Genomic DNA, 18,649 nt, shown 5'->3' on the forward strand with positions numbered 1-18,649 from the left:
TGCCAGTATCTCCAAAGTTATGAGATTGGCATCTAGCTAGCCATCTTGTCATAGACCTCTCCGAGTCGGTAAAAATGCAACACTTAATGCTAAGCTTCTTGAATCCGAGAGGAACTCCTTTGTTCAACGTCGATGTAGACTATGAGAACATTTAGCAACAAGGCTTTAATATCATGTTAAAAGCCATCCACCATTCCTCAAATAGACAATGGAAAACTCTTTACTAAAGGACCCTAGATCTCCAAAAGCTTCTCCAATTGGTGCCCCAACACGACACTTGAAGACAATGCACACACAGAACTCTCTACCAGATTCAAAACAATAGGTCACACCTTGACCACACATTCCAAACTATGGGTTACCTATCCAAATTCCAGATTCCAAATCCAAATGCCTGCACAATTATGTCATCTGGGTCCAATCCAGAACTCCTGACTTCCTCTGGAATCCGTCTTCACTAAGAAGCTCAGATCTTGTGTGCTATATCACATGCCTCTATGTCGTCCTCATATGGGGGCTCACATGTGAGGCATTGTCTTTGTCAATTTTGTCATAGCTTGCAACAATGCACATGCTAGAGTGACATGTTTCAGCTGAGGCGATCACCTTTGAAACATGCTCAAGAAGTTCAATCTTTAACATGCATGCTTGAGAGGATTAGATAAATACCTTCAAATATGCTTAGTTAAACTGAATTTAGATCTCGGAGTATTCATTATGTGCAAGTCCTATATAACACATTCATTTAAGGGACCAATATAAATGTGGGGTGCACTACTAAGAAACCTTAAATATGACATGTGTTCAAGGGGTATTTTAAAAACCCATTAACTGTAAATTTTGCATGGATAAAAAGATCCCTTTTTCTATAGTCTTACAATTTTCTTCAAAATTCAACAAGAAAACCCACATGTAAATACATTTCTCCGAATTGACCTTAAATTTTTGAATTGTATGTGGTATACTACATGTTTCTAGGTGACCTCCCTTATAGAAACCCTTATATTACAAAGGTATTTTATCCTAAACCTCCTTTTTTTCCTAAAAACCCATATTAAAATCCCGTTTAGAAGTATATCTTACAGATTCCTTAATGGGTCCCCTGAGATTTACATAGGGAATATATGAATTCAACATATATGTTCAAACGGCCTTTTGCAAACTTACTTGTGCTTTATAACAGACTGCACATGTAGCTTGCTACTTACACAAACTTTTCTCATGGGAGGACTATCCCAAATCCCCTGCATACTAGGATTTTTCTTCTACGGTGTGATGTACAGCATCCTTCCATGAATCAAAAGAACTCCTCTCTACCCTTGCAATGTAGAGTAAGCAACATCCATGCTCCACATGCATTAAAAGCTTCACCTCGTAGCTTCCTACCAGAAAGCTTGGTGTCTTATATTAACATTATGAATTATTTGCAAATCTGCCTTTTACAACCAAATATTAGTTTAACCTTCATCAATATAAGAACTTTATATATGACAGTTACAAACTTCTGTGGGTTCACCTTCATGCACGAGCGATAGTCAACTTAAAGATTGCAATAACGAGTACTCTATACAAATTTCACTCGTGCATTCAAAAGCGAATCCCCCCACAAGAATTGAAAAGCTTCCTCATCAGCAGTGCTGCTAGTGCTACCACTAAACCAATAGCTAAGAGAGTCAGAATTTGGTCATCAGAAGCTGCCTGCCTCGTGGTGGGTCTCGTAATGGGAGGTTCAACAACAGCCCTGGCTTCTGAATGTGGAGCTTCCGCATTAACAGTCTCTGAAATTGGAACATTGGCAGAAGTTGCCTGGTGGATACATACAGCCTCATTGTGATCTAATTTGCCAGTTTGTGAAGAAGAATCTTCTTCTTGTTCCCTATCTGAAGCTGAGTTCAGTGTTGCAGCATGAGAAATTTGCAATGGGTGAGCTTTTTTAATCATTTGTTCATGAATCTGTGTAGACACAGACCAGCATGCTGTCAGCACCAAAACTACTCCAATCTGCAGTGCATTTAAGACACATAGAACTGATGATAGCAAATAGCAAAGAAAGGCACCTCATCAATCACTTTTTGGCGTTCCTCATTTCCATACTTTGGGGCAGCTTCAATGGACTTGAGAGCGAGAGCTTTTCTCTCCTCCTTGCTGAACTCCAATGAACCGATAGCACCATTTGCCTTGGTGGGAAGGAAGGCTATCAAAGCCACCAAAGCAGTTCTGACTGTCATCAATACACAGCATTAACAAGTAAGAATCACCAATCTTTGACACCAACCATTACCTTTCCCCTTCATACTAAGACAGGTGTCTGCATTGGACTTACCACTCCAAGAGGGTTGCCAGTGTTCAGGATGGTATTGAGAGATGCTCAAACATATCTTTGTTTGTGTTTCAAACCTTCCATTAGGCTGCAGTATCGAAAGAAGAAACTCCAAAAATTAAAACATTGAAGAAGAAGAGTCTAACATGCTCCAAAAAGTAAATATATTTTGCTTACTTTGTTTCATAAAAAAGGACGAATGGAGCAATTTGTCTAAATACTAATAAAGACAGATCTTGGAAGCTGATGTACTTGGTGGATTAAACTGCAATTTACATTCCGAAAACCACAAAACAAAAACAAAGAAATGCAAAACTACACTTCATCAAAGACAAGGAAAGATACTTAAAATTATCGTGTTCTAATTTACAATTCATCCACTGGCCTGTTGTCAAGCTGATGAGACATCTCCTATTGTGCATCAGGAACCTAGAAATGAAACCTTCTCACTAACAAGACACAGCTTCAAACTCAAATCACAGCACTTCTAACCAATTCACACTAAATGGTACTTGAGAATAGGCTTCTCTCCTGCTTGGTGCACTCCCCCCTCCTCCCGCCTCAGCTTCCCTCCCCCCTTCCTTTGGTTTCCTCCCTTCTTCCTCCGTTTCCAGCTCCCCACCCCTTGGCTTCATGCTTGCTGTGAGCAGCCTGTGACACCTCGTGCGGCTGTTTGCTGCTTCATGACCCCTCCTGGGTCTGATTCACTGCTGCCTATAGCCCCGCGGCAGCCCTGCACCTTGCCTTCCAGCGCACATTGTGCCAGCCAAGCGCCTTATAGCACGACCTGGCTGCTAGCAACCAGGCTTGGAGCGCAAAGTGCATTCCTTCCTTGGGAGGGGCTGTTGTAAAAAACTCTTTTTTTCAGTTCTCGGGTGTTTTTTGGTGGCACTCACGGAGCTACAGGAGGTTTTTCTTTTCTTTTCTTTTTTGGGAGCTGCCTTTCCGGGTGTCTTTCTAGCCTTAGGGAGCAGCCCACAGCTAGCTTTTCTCAAGGCTGGTTGTGTAAAGAGTTTATTGGCTATGTTCTTCCACAGACCTGTGCCTTTGTACCCTCGTCAAGAGCCTCTTTTTTTACTGGCTCCTTTCAGCGAGCCTTTTCTTTTCTTTCCCTCCCTCCCTTCGGACAGTGCATCGAATTGTGTTCACTCTTCGGAAGAACGAATCTTGGTGGTGACCGTTGGTCTGGCCAGAGGAGCTTACATGGCAGCATCTCCACTCAACAAGCCATTAAGGTTCTTCTTTCTCCACAAGACAAACACCAGGTGAAGAAATCAGTTCAGTCACTTCAGGAAAGAGCAGTGGTGGTTAGGATAGTTGGCCTCACACAATAAGGAGCCAGATACGTGATTGGATTCAGGAGAGCTTAGCATTGGATGGAGACCACGTCCAGGAGATTACTATCGATGGGAGAGCGTCTTCCTTCTCCATTTGAGCTCCCTCGACACCACCCGGTCACTTGTGGAGTGGAGCCCTCTCTTATTGGGCCCGCATCTTGTCTACCTCATCCCTTGGTATCATGGGTTCACAATTGATGACATGGAGTCGACTCACCACATGCCTCACTTCCTGGTGACTCTTCGATTTACAGGGTTCCCCAAGGAATATAAACCCATCTTGCACTCCATTGGTGGAGCTTTTGGAAAGGTGGTCGATTCACCTCCTCAAATGGTAGAGACAATGGTTGCAGATGACGGAGTCCCTAGACTTGGGTTGATAGTTGAGTGCTCAAAGAATCCTCCAAAGGAGATCTTTCTAGAGACCCTGGATGTGTCCTAAGATGAGCTCAACGAGAGCAAAATAATCGTGTGGAACAAAAGGGTGAAAGCTCATTTGATTTTGATTTTCAGTACGAATACAAACTGTGAAAGCATGGCCTGTCGATCCTTTAGTGTTTCGGAATTTGAAGCTAGAGGTGTCAGAAAAGTTACCACAGGGATAACTGGCTTGTGGCAGCCACGCGTTCATATAGTGACGTTGCTTTTTGATCCTTCCATGTCGGCTCTTTCGAGAAGCAGAATTCGCCAAGTGTTGGATTGTTCACCCACCAATAGGGAACGTGAGCTGGGTTTAGACCGTCGTGAGACAAGTTAGTTTTACCCTACTGATGAGCGATGCCGCAATAGTAATCCAACTTAGTATGAGAGGAACCGTTGATTCACATAATTGGTCATTGCGCTTGGTTGAAAAGCCAGTGGCGCGAAGCTACCATGTGTAGGATTATGACTGAACGTCTCTAAGTCAGAATCCATGATAGACACGACGATCTCTACCTCCTCGGTTGTTACCCGACTGATAGTAGGGACGCCTGTGTGTCCCCGAGAGCATGTGTCGAGAGCCTCCCTCGAGGTGGCCGAAGGAGCCGCGCGATTCAATATTTTAGGGCTTCCTGACCAATGCTTATGATGTAGGCAGATGGGACACTTGGCTCGGGACTATAGGAGAAATCTAGGCAAGGATCCTCCACAACCGCGCCAAGAGAAGAGCGTAGGGGCGATGAGCAAAAGAGCAAGTACAAGAGTCGAAGGAGATAGACTATTACGTCAACTAGATTAGATAAAATGAAAAGTACATAGTACTTGAAGGTAGACCCTAGGACTAAGTGTCCTAGGTGTCACATAGGACTAAATGTCCTATATGGCATAAAAGGCACTAAAACACTAAGTGCCTATAACTATGCCTACAAGGCACATACTAGGGCCCATAGGGCATCACTAGAACCGGAAGAAGATGGCTTACAAACCCCCCTCCATGGTATGGGCTGAAGTATTCTGGAAACGCCTCAAAATACCTGGTATTTTCTGGTCATCGTGGCACATGTTTATCCAAAAGGATATAGCCACCTATGAATATACAAGGTATGTCACATCATGTAACAAAGGGAACCAAGTGTACAGCCTGTTAGAAGACTTCGAACTTTGGACGAGGAAGTGCCTTTGTAAACATATCTGCTATGTTGTCCTCTGTGGGAAGGTAGGACAACTCTTTGTCTCCTGCCGACAACCGCTCTCGAACATAATGATAGTGAACTTCAATGTGCTTGGTACGTGCATGAAACACTGGATTGCGTGCAATGGCCAAAGCACTCTGGCTGTCAGTGTAGACCATAGTGGAGGATGTCTGACGAATACCAAGATCTGTAAGTAACTGTCGAAGCCAGACACTCTCTACTGTAGCAATGAAGGCTGCCCTGTACTCAGCCTCACAGCTAGATGTGGCAACTATTGGTTGCTTCTTGCTGAGCCAAGAGATACATGAACTGCCAAGCAAAAAACCATTGCCGGTATGTGACACTCTGGTGTCGGAACAACCAACCCGGTCACTATCCGTGTAAGCATGCATGGTAAGTGAACCATGATCACCATAGAAGAGGGCTAAATCTTGAGTGCCTCTGAGATATCTGAAGACTCTCTTCACTGCCTGCCAATGCTGTGAACTAGGCATGTGCATGAACCTGCTGAGCTCAGATACTGCATACTGTAAGTCAGGTCTGGTGTGACATAAGTAAACAAGACATCCAACAGCCTGCTAGTAAAGAGTGAAATCACATGGTGGGCTCCCATCATGAGCTGAAAATTTGAAGCCAGGGTCCACTAGTGTAGAGATTGGCTTGCAATCCTCAAACTGACAACGATCAAGGAGCTGTCCAATATACTTGGACTGTGACATCATGATACCCCCCTTAACATGAGCAAACTGAATGCCCAAATAATAGTGTAGCTGTCCCATGTCTGACATTTCAAAAGCCTGCTACAAATCAGCCTTGAAAGCTGCAATATGCCGAGTATGTGGGCCCGTGATTAGCATATCATCCACATTTAAAATCAGCACTAAAAAATCAGATCCACTCCCACGGACATAAAGAGTGGGCTCTGTGGGGCTATTCTGAAAACCAAGGGATAGTAAGTATGCATGAATTTTGGCATACCATGCCCTGGGTGCCTGCTTCAAACCATAAAGGGCTTTGTTTTCAGAATTAACAACCTCAAAGCCAGGAGGTTGTGTCACATAAACTTCTTCCTGCAGATCCCCATGAAGAAAAGCCGTCTTGATGTCAAGCTGGTGCACTTGCCAATGGTGATGGGCTGCAATGGCAATGACACATCTAATGGTAGTAATCCTGGATGTGGGAGCAAAGGTCTCCTCAAAGTCAATGCCTTGTTGTTAGGCATACCCTTTTGCAACAAGACCGGCTTTGTGTCGATCTATGCTGCCATCAAATTTTCTTTTTAATTTGTAGACCCACCAGGTACCAATGGCATGCTTGCCGGGAGGGAGATCTACTAATCCCCATGTGTCATTTTTGGCAATGGATTGTAACTCAGCTCTCATTGCATCCATCCACTCTTTGCTGTCAAAAGCATCTTTATGGCACAAAGGCTCTTCATTGCAAGCTGTAGGAAGGAGTGCAAACTCAAGAAAGTGAGCATGCATCTGTCTATTCCCTGATCTTGTCCGGGCAGCAAAAGGTTGATCTTGTTTGCTGTCCCTCAATGTATCAAGAAGCCATTTGGGAACTTGCCTTTTCTGTCTATTGACAGCTGTTTCTTCAATCACTGCATCATGAATAGTGGGATCATTTTGTGTTGGAAAAGAAACCTGCAAATCAGCATGGGGTACTGGCTGATCATTGCTTGTGGGAGGGCCTGCAGGAGGCTCATGTTCCTGGTCGAAGTCCCCCTCTAAGGAAGGCAGAGGTAACCAAGAGTCAAAGGCATCAAACATGTTAACTTCTGGCTTAGCTTTGCAGTCCACAAGAGGAGAAGCCGAATATTCAGCAAAGATTGCATCTCTACTGACAATAATCTTCCCAGTATTTGGTTGGTATAACCTATACCCTCTGCTCTCTTGGCTGTAACCGATAAATATGCATTTGATTGCCTTGTCATCAAGCTTATGTCTCAGCTGAGATGGTACATGAACATATGCAAGAGACCCAAAAACTCTCATGTGTGAAAGTGAAGGCTTCCTACCTTTCCATGCTTCACAAGGTATAACAGTCTTCAATGCCGTTGTAGGTGATCTATTCAGCACATAGTTTTTAGGCTTGCCCATAGGCTTGGAAGCCTTGCCTCTTCCTGTCTGCTGTGAAGCAAATGCATGATTAGGAATAATAGCTTGTCTATTAGCACGACTTTGCTCTTCCTACAAAAGCAAAGTGACTAGCTCATCAAAAGAATAATGGTCTGGATTACCCATGGCCACTAATCGAAGGGTTGTAGCAAACCCTTGATATGTATCTGGCAGTCCATTTAATGTGGTACTGACACACTGAGAATTTGGCACCACCTCATCAATATTGGCAAGTTGTTCCATGAGGTCCTTGACCTTTGTCAAGTATGCATCCAGAGAGTCACCTTCATTCATACTGACTTCCTGCAATTGCCTTCTTAAATATGCAGCACGTGCCTCATTGCGAATCTGATAAAGAGAAACCAATTTGTCCCAAGCATCCTTTGCTGTCCTGCAAGACCAGATGTGTCGAATAATCTTGCATGATAAAGCAATACAGGAATGTGCATTTGCATCTCTTGCATCCCATCTTGATTGTTCCTGAGTTGGAGGAGCAGCAGCAGGGGTGCTAGAGGATAAGGCATCAGGAGGAGTACCCTCTGCAGAGGGACCAGCAGTAGGGGCAGCCACTGTAGCATTGGCTGGCCTTAGATCAATCCCAGAAACAATATTCCAAAAATGCCTTGCAACAAGAATATGTTTCATGAGATAAGACCACATCGGATAGTTGGTGCCATCCAACTTATCATCTTCACGAAGAATGCCAAATAGATCATGATTGTTGCCAACCATTGCAAATGGGATACCCTGAAAAGAAGAGACCTGTTAACACAAAAGCCTCAAGGCTATCACTGCAAAGAGCTGGCTGTCCAAAAATGACAGCAAATTCGTGCAAGTAAATGTTTTGCAAAATTTCCAGCCCAAATCTAAGGGGAAATGCAAATTTGACCCAAATGTGACTGTGTCAGGCAATGTTCACTGCAAAAACAGCAAATCTAGCAAAAGACCCAAATTTAATGAGGGCAAATATGCCAAAAAGAGGGCAAATAGAGAAAAGCCCCAAATTTTGCTGAGATTTTTGCAAATGTGACCCAATGTATTGCAATCTAACCCACTGTCCTGCAAATGTGACTTAATGTCCTACAATCTGACCCAATGTACTGCAATATAAACAAGAAATTGCGAACCAAATCCCAAAACTCCAATATTCTTCCAAGAAATTGCAACCAAAGGAGGTGAAAAGAACCGAAAGCCCCAAATTCCTGCAAAAGCCCCAAATTGCAAATGTCTGTAGATACCACTGGTGGTAGATTCGCACGTGCGAAATTGTACAGAATAACCGGAGCAGGTACAAGCTGTACGGTCAGTTGTTTTGCAAGTACATGTGTACGGAATGCAAGTACAAGTTGCTAACGGCTGATCTGCATGTGAAACTGTATGAAAGAACGTACAGAAGTACGGAGCAGGTACGATGCAAGTACACATGTACAAAATCTATACGGGAGACCTGTACATCTGTACGCACTATTGTACGGAACTATGTACTTGTGCATGTATATCTATACGGAACATGTACTGTGTGCAGGTACACCTGTACGGAACAGCTATTGTGCAAGCCCTGTTGTACAACGCAGGAACTTTGTACGGGCGTAGGTACGAAAGAAGATGCAACGGGCAAAACAGCTAGGGACGTAGCTGGGTGGCAAGACTCAAAATTTGTACGTGATCCGTACGGAAGTTCCGTACGTACAGTCATACGGACTGTATGGATGGAGCACAGCTGAGGCTGTTGAAAGCTGTGAGCGACGCAAATCCGGCGGCAGGGGAACAGGTCCAGTAGCGCTCTCATACCACTGTTGTCACGATCTGTGACGTATTCCTTTCTCTATACCTTAGACTTATGGATGGTTTGATGAATGGACACTTGTGGAAGGGTATGCCCTTTCGACGGGACACTTCCTATGAGGCACAACCCTTCACAAGAGACATTCTATTGAAGAGACACTACCATTGTAATGTACTCTCTCATCAAGGGTCACACCCTTCCCAAGGGATACACACCTCTTCATGCACATACACTTTGGAGTACGCACCTTTTCATGTGTGACTCTTCACTCTCTATATAAGAGAGGTCCAACTGTATGGATGACACTACAGACACTCAAGCAATACAAATATTCCTTGTTCTCTACTATTTCAGTCTCCTTTCTGTTCCTTAGCACATTTCTAAATATAGTAAATCTAGGATTTTTTACAGTGGTATCAGAGCAAATTTTGCTCCTGCCTGTAGGAAATGCCTCCCACCTTCTAGCATCTATCTGATACATCTCTTTCCGCTAGAAGGATATCCACGCACGTTGTACATGGAAGAGATGGAGAGAATGAGCGTAAAATTTTTTAGCGCCAACCCCACCTAAAGTCATCAGTGGCCTCTCCATCTCCCTCACATCATGAGTTGATGTGAATGGACACGACCAAAATCGTGTCTTTTGATGTGCTTGGGTTGTCCCAAAACCAAGGGACGCACCTTTTCCACCATCGGAAACACCTTTTGATGAAGAGTTTTTGACTCCTCACCCAAGGGACACACCCCATCGTGGAAAAAAGGGGACATATTTTCGTGTGGGGACACCCCTCTTTAAAATAGGGTTACACCCCTTCATGAAAAGATACAACTATTCTGAGGTTCACACCCCTTAGAATAGGCACACCCTTTGGCACCAAGCACCACCTTACAAAAGGGCACCTAGAGGGCCTAAAAAGGGCAACCAGCCCTAAACCTAAGGCCTAACCCAAGATTACCCTTGCGTTCAAGTAACCCAGCCTTTAATTTTTGGGAAAAGCAAGGCCTAGCAGTTATTGCAGCCTTCGCAAATCGGCCTTTGGCGTCTCATAAGTCGCGCCCTCTTCTCGAAAGTCGCGCCTCTGCTCCATACAGTCTATCATGCCGATTATGGCCCTCCCTTGCCGATTTCTGCTTCCCAGCCCACACCAAGCCTGCTTGCCAGCCCACGCCAAGCCCACACCAAGCTTGCCGATTTCTGTTTCCAGGCTTTGCTCAGCCTTTGGCGGCCTTCCATAGTCACGCCAATCATGCCCTCAGCCTTCTGAATCTGTTCGCCAGCCTCTGCTCAGCCATGGATGTGTTCCATCGCCTCTGAAGAGTGACAGCCTGACACCAATCTCTGCACAGCCTGCTCTATCTCTTCACCTCGCCATCTCAGCCTGCGAACAAAGGCCTTGCTGTCCAGCATATCCCCTCAGCCAGCCCCTCTTGTACAAGAAAATCTCGCCTCTACACAACAGATCGAGACCCTGGGTGGTTCGTGGTTTTGCTAGCAACATATTCTGGCCACCACCGGACTGTTTCATCGCTGAATCGCCTCCCTCTACAGCAAACCCTAATTTCAAAATTTCAAGCCTAACATCAGGACCTCCTTCAACTCGCAATTGATGCTATACTTTTTCCAACCTGACCTGAAGCCCTCCTTTTCAGCAGTCTGGCAGCTCTAATCTATGCCAGGTGGATTCTTTCCATCCTATTTCTAAGGATTCTCTTTCATATTGTTATTTGCTGCTCATTATCAAATTACAGCAAATGAAAGTCCCCTCCTTAAAGCATGGAAACCCCTGGTAATGCCTCAGTCCCTTCAAGGACACCTCAGGCATCATCTATCACACAATATCGTGTTCAAATTGCACAACCAGCCCATTTCAAAGCTTTTGCATCATGGGTCTTTTGTGTCACGTGCCTTTCCAGTGATTTGGACCACATCCTATATCTTCTGCATGAGGCACCTCAATTACATTACTTCCTCAGCACAGTCCAGGTTGTGTTTCACGAGACACGTAGATACCCTGAACCCGATATTCCTCACGAGTTTGCTGTCCATCTTTGGAGAGACTTTTACCCCTCAGCTTCAGCATCTCCAGGGTACTCTCCACCTTCTTCAGCTCCCAAATATCCTCATGTACAGGTTTTACCTTCCCCAAGACAGTATTTACACTCTGAAGGCACTCCTTCTCCTAGATATCCTCCACTCTCGACAGCAGCTTCTTATCCCTTCTCAGATTCGTGGACTCTGCAACCTACCCCTGTACTCTCATAAGTAGTAACACCCACTTCGGCATCACCAATGTTACCTCAGACAGGACCTCCTTTACCAGATTTCCACGGGTGGTTCCATCCTGCCTCGCCTGCCCCCTCCAACATGAGCAACCTCAGGAAGAAGCCCGGATCTTCTTCTAGGAATGGTACAAACTAGAGCGCAGGTTCGTGCTCTTCTCACAGGGACCTCAGATATGTCGCAACGCTTGCGTGCAACCTCTCCGGAGATAAGCGACTCAAGTCCAAAAAAGACCCCTGAAGTCAACTTACAAGGCAAAGCACTACTTCAACTTCAAATTTCTCAGCTTTAGGACAGCATCTCCGACTTGGTTCAAAAAGTCCAACAACTCCAGGATTCTCGCAGTACCACACACAGAGGACGACGTGACGCCACCGGACGACTACGTGGACTCGTTCCCACCAAAGGTAGAAAACACTAAACTCCGTGCCCTCTACTGCTTACTCCAAGCTTCAAAAACTAAAAGACTTGACATTAAACTTCCGGAAGCCTACACTGGTCAACAAAATCGCTGAACAGTTGACCAATGGCTCACAAAACTACGCATATACTTTAATACTGATGACCTCACTGAAGGCAAAAAGATTGCCTTAGCAGCCTCCCTCCTCAAGGATACAGCTTTCCTATGGTGACAACGACGCTTAAGGGACGGCAAAAGTGTGTTAACATGGGAACGTTTTGAACACGTGCTCCATAAGCAATTCATACCTGCCAATGCGGACCTCCAAGCACGTTCAAAACTCCGACAATTGGAGCAAACGGGCTCCCTGTCTTCCTACATCTCTCAGTTCACCACATTGGTGCTGGATATTAATGGTTTAACTGATGATGATTGCCTTCATGCTTTCATCTCAGGCCTAAATCCCTCGTTACGCATTGATCCATACAGATGGTACAAAGTCCTTTCGTGCTGGAGTTGTTCTTCTTGTCAATGGGTGCACCTTTATGTTGGTGATGTCGTTCATGACTTTATGAAGAGGAACAGGCATGATCCTTGGAGGAGTGCTTTTATTGGGATCCAGCACACGATTTCTCAGACTTGTGGGGATCTTGAGACTGTGGCTGACCTTGATTACCCAAGTTTTTTCTGAACTTGGGGTTATCTTGAGGGCGAGCACCCTTGGCCATAGTAGAGTTTTGTGTTCTATTAGAACTCTGCTTCCGTGTGTTTTGAAAATTGGTAATGCGCTCTGCGTAAGCAATAGCGCTAGTTGTGGTGGTGATATTTGCTCGACCATAGATGGTTCGATTGTCCCAAGCGACCAAAGCAAAATTCCAATATGGAACCTAGCACTTCCCAAACAAAAGATGCTACCCAAGCACAAGATAAGAAAGGCAAAGCTGTTCGAATGGCAAATACCATCCATATGAGCCTTGTAGGCCATCTCCTAGTGGTTCTAGTGATGCCCTATAAGCCATGGTATGTGCCTTGTAGGCATAAATATAGGCACTTGTAGGGTTAGTTCCTTTTAGGCCACATAGGACACTTAGTCCTATGTGACACCTAGGACACTTAGTCCTAGGTCTAGGTACAAGTACCTTGTACTCTCTATTTTCATTATCCTAGTTTTGACGTGACTGCAAACTCTATCGACTCTTTGTACCTTGCTCTCTCTCTCTTTCTATTCATCGATCCTACAGTGGTATCAGAGCTCGGATCTGCTTCCTGTCCCCGTACAGTCCGTACAACTGCTCGTACATTTTCATACCAGCTGCCCGTACATCTGCCGTACCTGCTCAACGTCGTACCTACGATCCGTACACTCAACGTACATTGATGTACATGCGTTGTCGTACAACGTACATGCATCATACATCCGTACCTGCATACAGTACTGCGCTCCATTGTGCTGCACTTTTCGTACATACGTACGATGTGTTCTGTACATGTCCCGTACCTGTATCCGTACAATAGTATTGCATTGTGCAATTTTCGTACAGTGTACTAGCACTGTACCTGTTCAATACACTGTACTTGTTCAGTACACCGTACTTACCTCATAAATGCATCCGTACATTGGATTCAATTATCTGCTTCGTACTGCATTCAATACATCGTACTTGTCCAATACCTACTTCCGTACAGGCATCGTACAGCCTCTGTACAGGCATCGTACCTGTTTCCGTACTGGCATCCATATAGTTGTATTTGCTCCGGGATTTGGTACAGCATTTGGCACGTGTGAAATTTCTTGCAGTCTTTTACTGTTTTTTTGACAGTTTTTTTGTGTCAAACCCTAATTACCAACAAAAAAATTTAGGGCTTTTGACATCTGGACCTTCAACCTATCAACACAATACTTTGGACAAGGTTGACAACTGAAATCCTTCCAAAAATTGAAGTTTTCAGTTAATTTCAGGTTCAGGACTGTCACATTGTGCCACGTCATCACTCAAGTCAACAAAATTTGAGGCTTTTGTGTTGGAAGCTCAATTTCAACTGGTGTTTGAGACAGTAACTCATACTTTTGCAGTTTCAAGCCTTGAGGCTATACATTGGATCAGATTATCATACATTGGGTCACATTTGCACAAAATTCAGAAAAATTTGGGGCTTTTCTGCATTTGCCCTCTTTTTGGCCTATTTGCCCTCATTAAATTTGGGGCTTTTGCCAGACTTGCTGTTTTTGTAGTGAACATTGCCTGCCACAGTCACATTTGGGTTAGATCTGCATTTTCCCTTTGATTTGGGTCAAAAATTTGCAGATATTTGCTGTCATTTTTGGACAGCTAGCTTTTTGCAGTGATAGCCTTGAGGCTTTTGGGTTTTTAGGTCTTTTTCAAGGTATCACATTTGCTATGGCTAGGAACAATCAAGATCTATTTGGCGTTCTTCGTGAAGATGATAAGTTGGATGGCACCAACTATCCGATGTAGTCTTATCTCATGAAACATATTCTTGTTGCACAGCATTTGTGGAATATTGTTTCTGGGGTTGGGCCAGCCAATGCTACAGTGGTTGCCTCTACTGCTGGTCCCTCTGCAGGGGGTACTCCTCCTGATGCCTCATCTTCTGGCACTCTTGCTGCTGCTCTTCCAACTTAGGAACAATCAAGATGGGATGCAAGAGATGCAAATGCACATTCATGTATTGCTTTATCATGCAAGAGAATCATTATTCCACACATCCGGTCTTGCAGGACAGCAAAGGATGCTTGGGATAAATTGGCTTCTCTCTATCAGATTCGCAATGAGCCACGTGTTGCATATTTGAGAAGGCAATTACAGGAAGTCAGTGTGAATGAAGGTGACTCTATGGATGCATACCTGACAAAGGTCAAGGACCTCCTGGAACAACTTGCCAACATTGATGACATTGAACAGACTGCCATATACATATCAAGGGTTTGCTCCAACCCTTCAATTAGTGGCCATGGATAATCCAGACCACTATTCTTTTGATCAGCTAGTTACTTTGCTTTTGCAGGAAGAGCAAAGTAGAGCTAATAGACAAGCCATTATTCCTGATCATGCATTTGCTTCACAGCAGACAAGAAGAGGCAAGGCTTCCAAGCCTATGGGTAAGCCAAAATCTGCGCATAGCAGCTGCAATTCCTCCCATGCATCTAAAAATACAGCAGATAAGTCCAAGAAGAAAAGATGCAACTATTATCGCAAACCTGGACATGACATTTCAGAATGCAGGAAGCGCATTGCTTCGGAGAAAAAGAAAGCAAGATTGACAGTTAATGCCTCACATGCTATTGAATCCCATGAGCCAACAGATGCTTCACATGCACATGCTCTTCAGGATGATTGGGCATGGGCTGTCCATTGCTCATTTGATCCCTCCAAAGCTGATGCACTCTTTACTGCTAATGATGCTCAGTCCTGGTACTTTGATAGTGGTGCTTCCAAGCATGTCACATCTTGTAGACAGTTCTTTCACTCTTTAGCTGATGCACCTCGAGGGGGGACTGTCACATGTGCTAATAATGCTTCATATGCTGTAAAAGGAATTGGAGATGTGCAGCTCACATCTATTTCAAGTCATCCTGTCACTTTGACAAATGTTCTCTTTGTGCCTGGAATTGAAGTCAACTTGATCTCAATTTCAGCAATTGCTACTTCAAGTTTCAGAGTGATTTTTTATGGCTACAGATGCCTAGTTTATGATCTTCGTGATGACAATGCCATAGTTCTCACTGGGACTTTGCAAAAGGGGCTTTATCACCTTGATCATCACTCAGCTACACTTTCTATTGAAGCATTTGCTATTTCAGATTCACAGCTTGCTGAAACTCATCTTTGGCATGAGAGAATGGGCCATCTCAATTATAGAGCTCTTGCAAAGCTACATTCACAGCAGATGGCAAATGATGTACCTCAAACTCACACAGTTTCCAAACATGTGTGTGAGGGTTGTCTTTTGGGTAAGATGCATCAGTTTCCTTTTCAAAAGGATTGTCCAAAACTCTCACAAAGGAAATTACAGCTAGTGCACAGTGATGTCTAAGGCCCAATGAGGACATATGCCATTGGAGGGTACAAATATTTCATGACTCTCATTGATGATTTCACAAGATATTGCTGGGTATATTCTTTAAAAGCCAAATCTGAAGTTTTCTTATGCTTTCAGAGGTGGCTGAATATGGTTGAGAATGAATCAGGATGCAAGCTTGTCACCCTCAACACAGATAGAGGGGGAGAGTATATGTATAAGGATTTTGATGCATTTCTGTCTTCACGAGACATTATTCACTCATGCACTACTACTTACACTCCTCAGCAGAATCCTGTTTCTGAAAGGAAAAATAGGTCCACAATGGAGATGGCCAGATGCATGCTTAAGGCCACATCTTTGCCCAATAAATTTTGGCTTGATGCAGTGATGTGTGCCAACTCTGTGCTGAATAGATCACCTACACAGGCATTGAAGACTGTTACACCTTATGAAGCATGGAAAGGCAGGAAGCCTTCACTTTCACACATGAAAGTTTTTGGGTCTCTTGCATATGTTCATGTACCATCTCAGCTGAGACATAAGCTTGATGACAAGGCATGCATATTTATTGGTTACAGCCAGGAGAGCAGAGGGTATCAGTTATATCAACCAAATACTGGGAAGATTATTGTTAGTAGAGATGTAATCTTTGCTGAACATTCAGCTTCTCCTCTTGTGGACTGCAAAGCTAAGCCAGATGTTGACATGTTTGATATCTTTGAATCTTGGTTACCTCTGCCATCCTCAAAAGAGGACTTTGACCAGCAACATGAGCCTCCTACAAGCCCTCCACCAAGCAATAATCAGCCACTACCCCATGCTGATTTGCAGGTTTCTCTTCCAGCACAAAATGCTCCCACTATTCATGATGCAGTCATTGAAGAAAGAGCTGTCAATAGACAGCAAAGGCAAGTTCCCAGATGGCTTCTTGATACATTGAGGGACAGCAAACAAGATCAGCCTTTTGCTGCCCGGACAAGATCAGGGAATAGACAAATGCATGGTCACTTTCTTGAATTTGCACTCCTTGCTACAGCTTGCAATGAAGAGCCCTTGTGCCATAAAGATGCTTTTGACAGCAAAGAGTGCATGGATGCAATGAGAGCTGAGTTACAATCCATTGCCAAAAGATCTCCCTCCCGGCAAGCATTGCATTGGTAATTAAAAAGGGAATCTGATAGCAGCATAGATCGATACAAAGCCCGTCTTGTTGCAAAAGGGTCTGCCCAACAACAAGGCATTGACTTTGAGGAGACATTTGCTCCCACATCCAAGATTACTACCATTAGATGTGTCATTGCCATTGCAGCCCATCATCATTGGCAAGTGCACCAACTTGACATCAAGACTACTTTTCTTCATGGGGATCTGCAGGGAGAAGTATATGACACACAACCTCATGGTTTTGAGGACCTTAATTCTGAAAATAAGGTATGCTGGCTTAGAAAATCCCTTTATGGTTTGAAGCAGGCACCCAGGGCATGGTATGCCAAAATTCATGCACTTTTACTATCCCTTGGTTTTCAGAATAGTCCCACAGACTCCACTCTTTATGTCCATGGGACTGGATCTGATTTTTTAGTGCTGATTTTAAATGTGGATGATATGCTCATCACGGGCCCAGATACTCAGCAAATTGCAGCAGAATTTTGACATGTCAGACATGGGACAGCTCCATTATTATTTGGGCATTCAGTTTGCTCATGTTGAGGGGGGTATCATGATGTCTCAATCCAAGTATATTGGACAGCTCCTTGATTCGTTTTCAGTTTAAGGATTGCAAGCCAATCTCTACTCCAGTGGACCTTGGCTTCAAATTCTCAGCTCATGATGGGAGCCCACCATGTGATATCACTCTTTATCAGCAGGCTGTTGGATGCCTTATATATTTATGTCACACCAGACCTGACTTACAGTATGCAGTATCTCAGCTCAGCAGATTCATGCACATGTCTAGTTCACAGCATTAGCAGGCAGTGAAGAGAGTCTTCAGATATCTCAGAGGCACTTTGGTATTTGCCAGACATCCTCCACTATTGTCTACACTGACAGCTAGAGTGCTTTGGCCATTGCGCGTAACCCAGTGTTTCATGCGCGTACCAAGCATATTGAAGTTCACTATCATTATGTTCCGGAGCGGTTGTCAACAGGAGACATAGAGTTGTCCTATCTTCCCACAGACGACAACATAGCAGATATGTTTACAAAGGCACTTCCTCATCCCAAGTTTGAAGTCTTCCGACAGGCTTTACACTTGGTTCCCTTTGTTACATGATCTAACATCCCTTGTACATTCATAGGTGGCTATATCCTTTTGGATGAACATGTGCCACCATGACTAGAAAATACCAGGTATTCTGAGACGTTTCCAGAGTACTTCAGCCCATCCCATGGAGGGGGGTTCATAGGCCATCTCCTGGTGGTTCTAGTGATGCCCTATAAGCCTTGGTATGTGCCTTGTAGGCATAAATATAGCCACTTGTAGTGTTAGTTCCTTTTAAACCACATAGGACACTTAGTCCTATGTGACACCTAGGACACTTAGTCCTAGGTCTAGGTACAAGTACCTTGTAGTCTCTATTTTCATTATCCTAGTTTTGACGTGACGGCAAACTCTATCGACTCTTTGCACCTTGCTCTCTCTCTCTTTCTATTCATCAATCCTACAAGCATTGCCAGCAACCTTGAATCCTTGGCTACTCAAGTACTTTGCGTCCAAGGATCGATTCGTGGAACAATCGTCAC

The 18,649-nt window shown here is 44.2% G+C and overlaps 1 protein-coding gene across 1 annotated transcript in view; it reads right to left on the minus strand.

Annotated features, from left to right (window-relative positions):
- Positions 1 to 1,456: 1,456 nt before the first annotated feature.
- Positions 1,457 to 18,649, minus strand: part of LOC147890977 (ubiquitin-conjugating enzyme E2 32-like) — a 68,209-nt gene continuing 51,016 nt past the window's right edge. Inside the window, exons 4-6 of the mRNA XM_087389540.1 lie at positions 2,324 to 2,408; positions 2,058 to 2,221; positions 1,457 to 1,953 (exon numbers count right to left, since the gene is read on the minus strand). Of these exons, the coding sequence (XP_087245666.1) occupies positions 1,588 to 1,953; positions 2,058 to 2,221; positions 2,324 to 2,408 (615 nt within the window). The 3' untranslated portion in view covers positions 1,457 to 1,587. The remainder of the gene's footprint in view (positions 1,954 to 2,057; positions 2,222 to 2,323; positions 2,409 to 18,649) is intronic.

Source organism: Dipteris shenzhenensis, chromosome 18 (genome assembly GCF_047967505.1).
Source record: "Dipteris shenzhenensis isolate YYH24624 ecotype China chromosome 18, Dip_SZ_1.0, whole genome shotgun sequence".
Classification (NCBI taxonomy): domain Eukaryota; kingdom Viridiplantae; phylum Streptophyta; class Polypodiopsida; order Gleicheniales; family Dipteridaceae; genus Dipteris; species Dipteris shenzhenensis.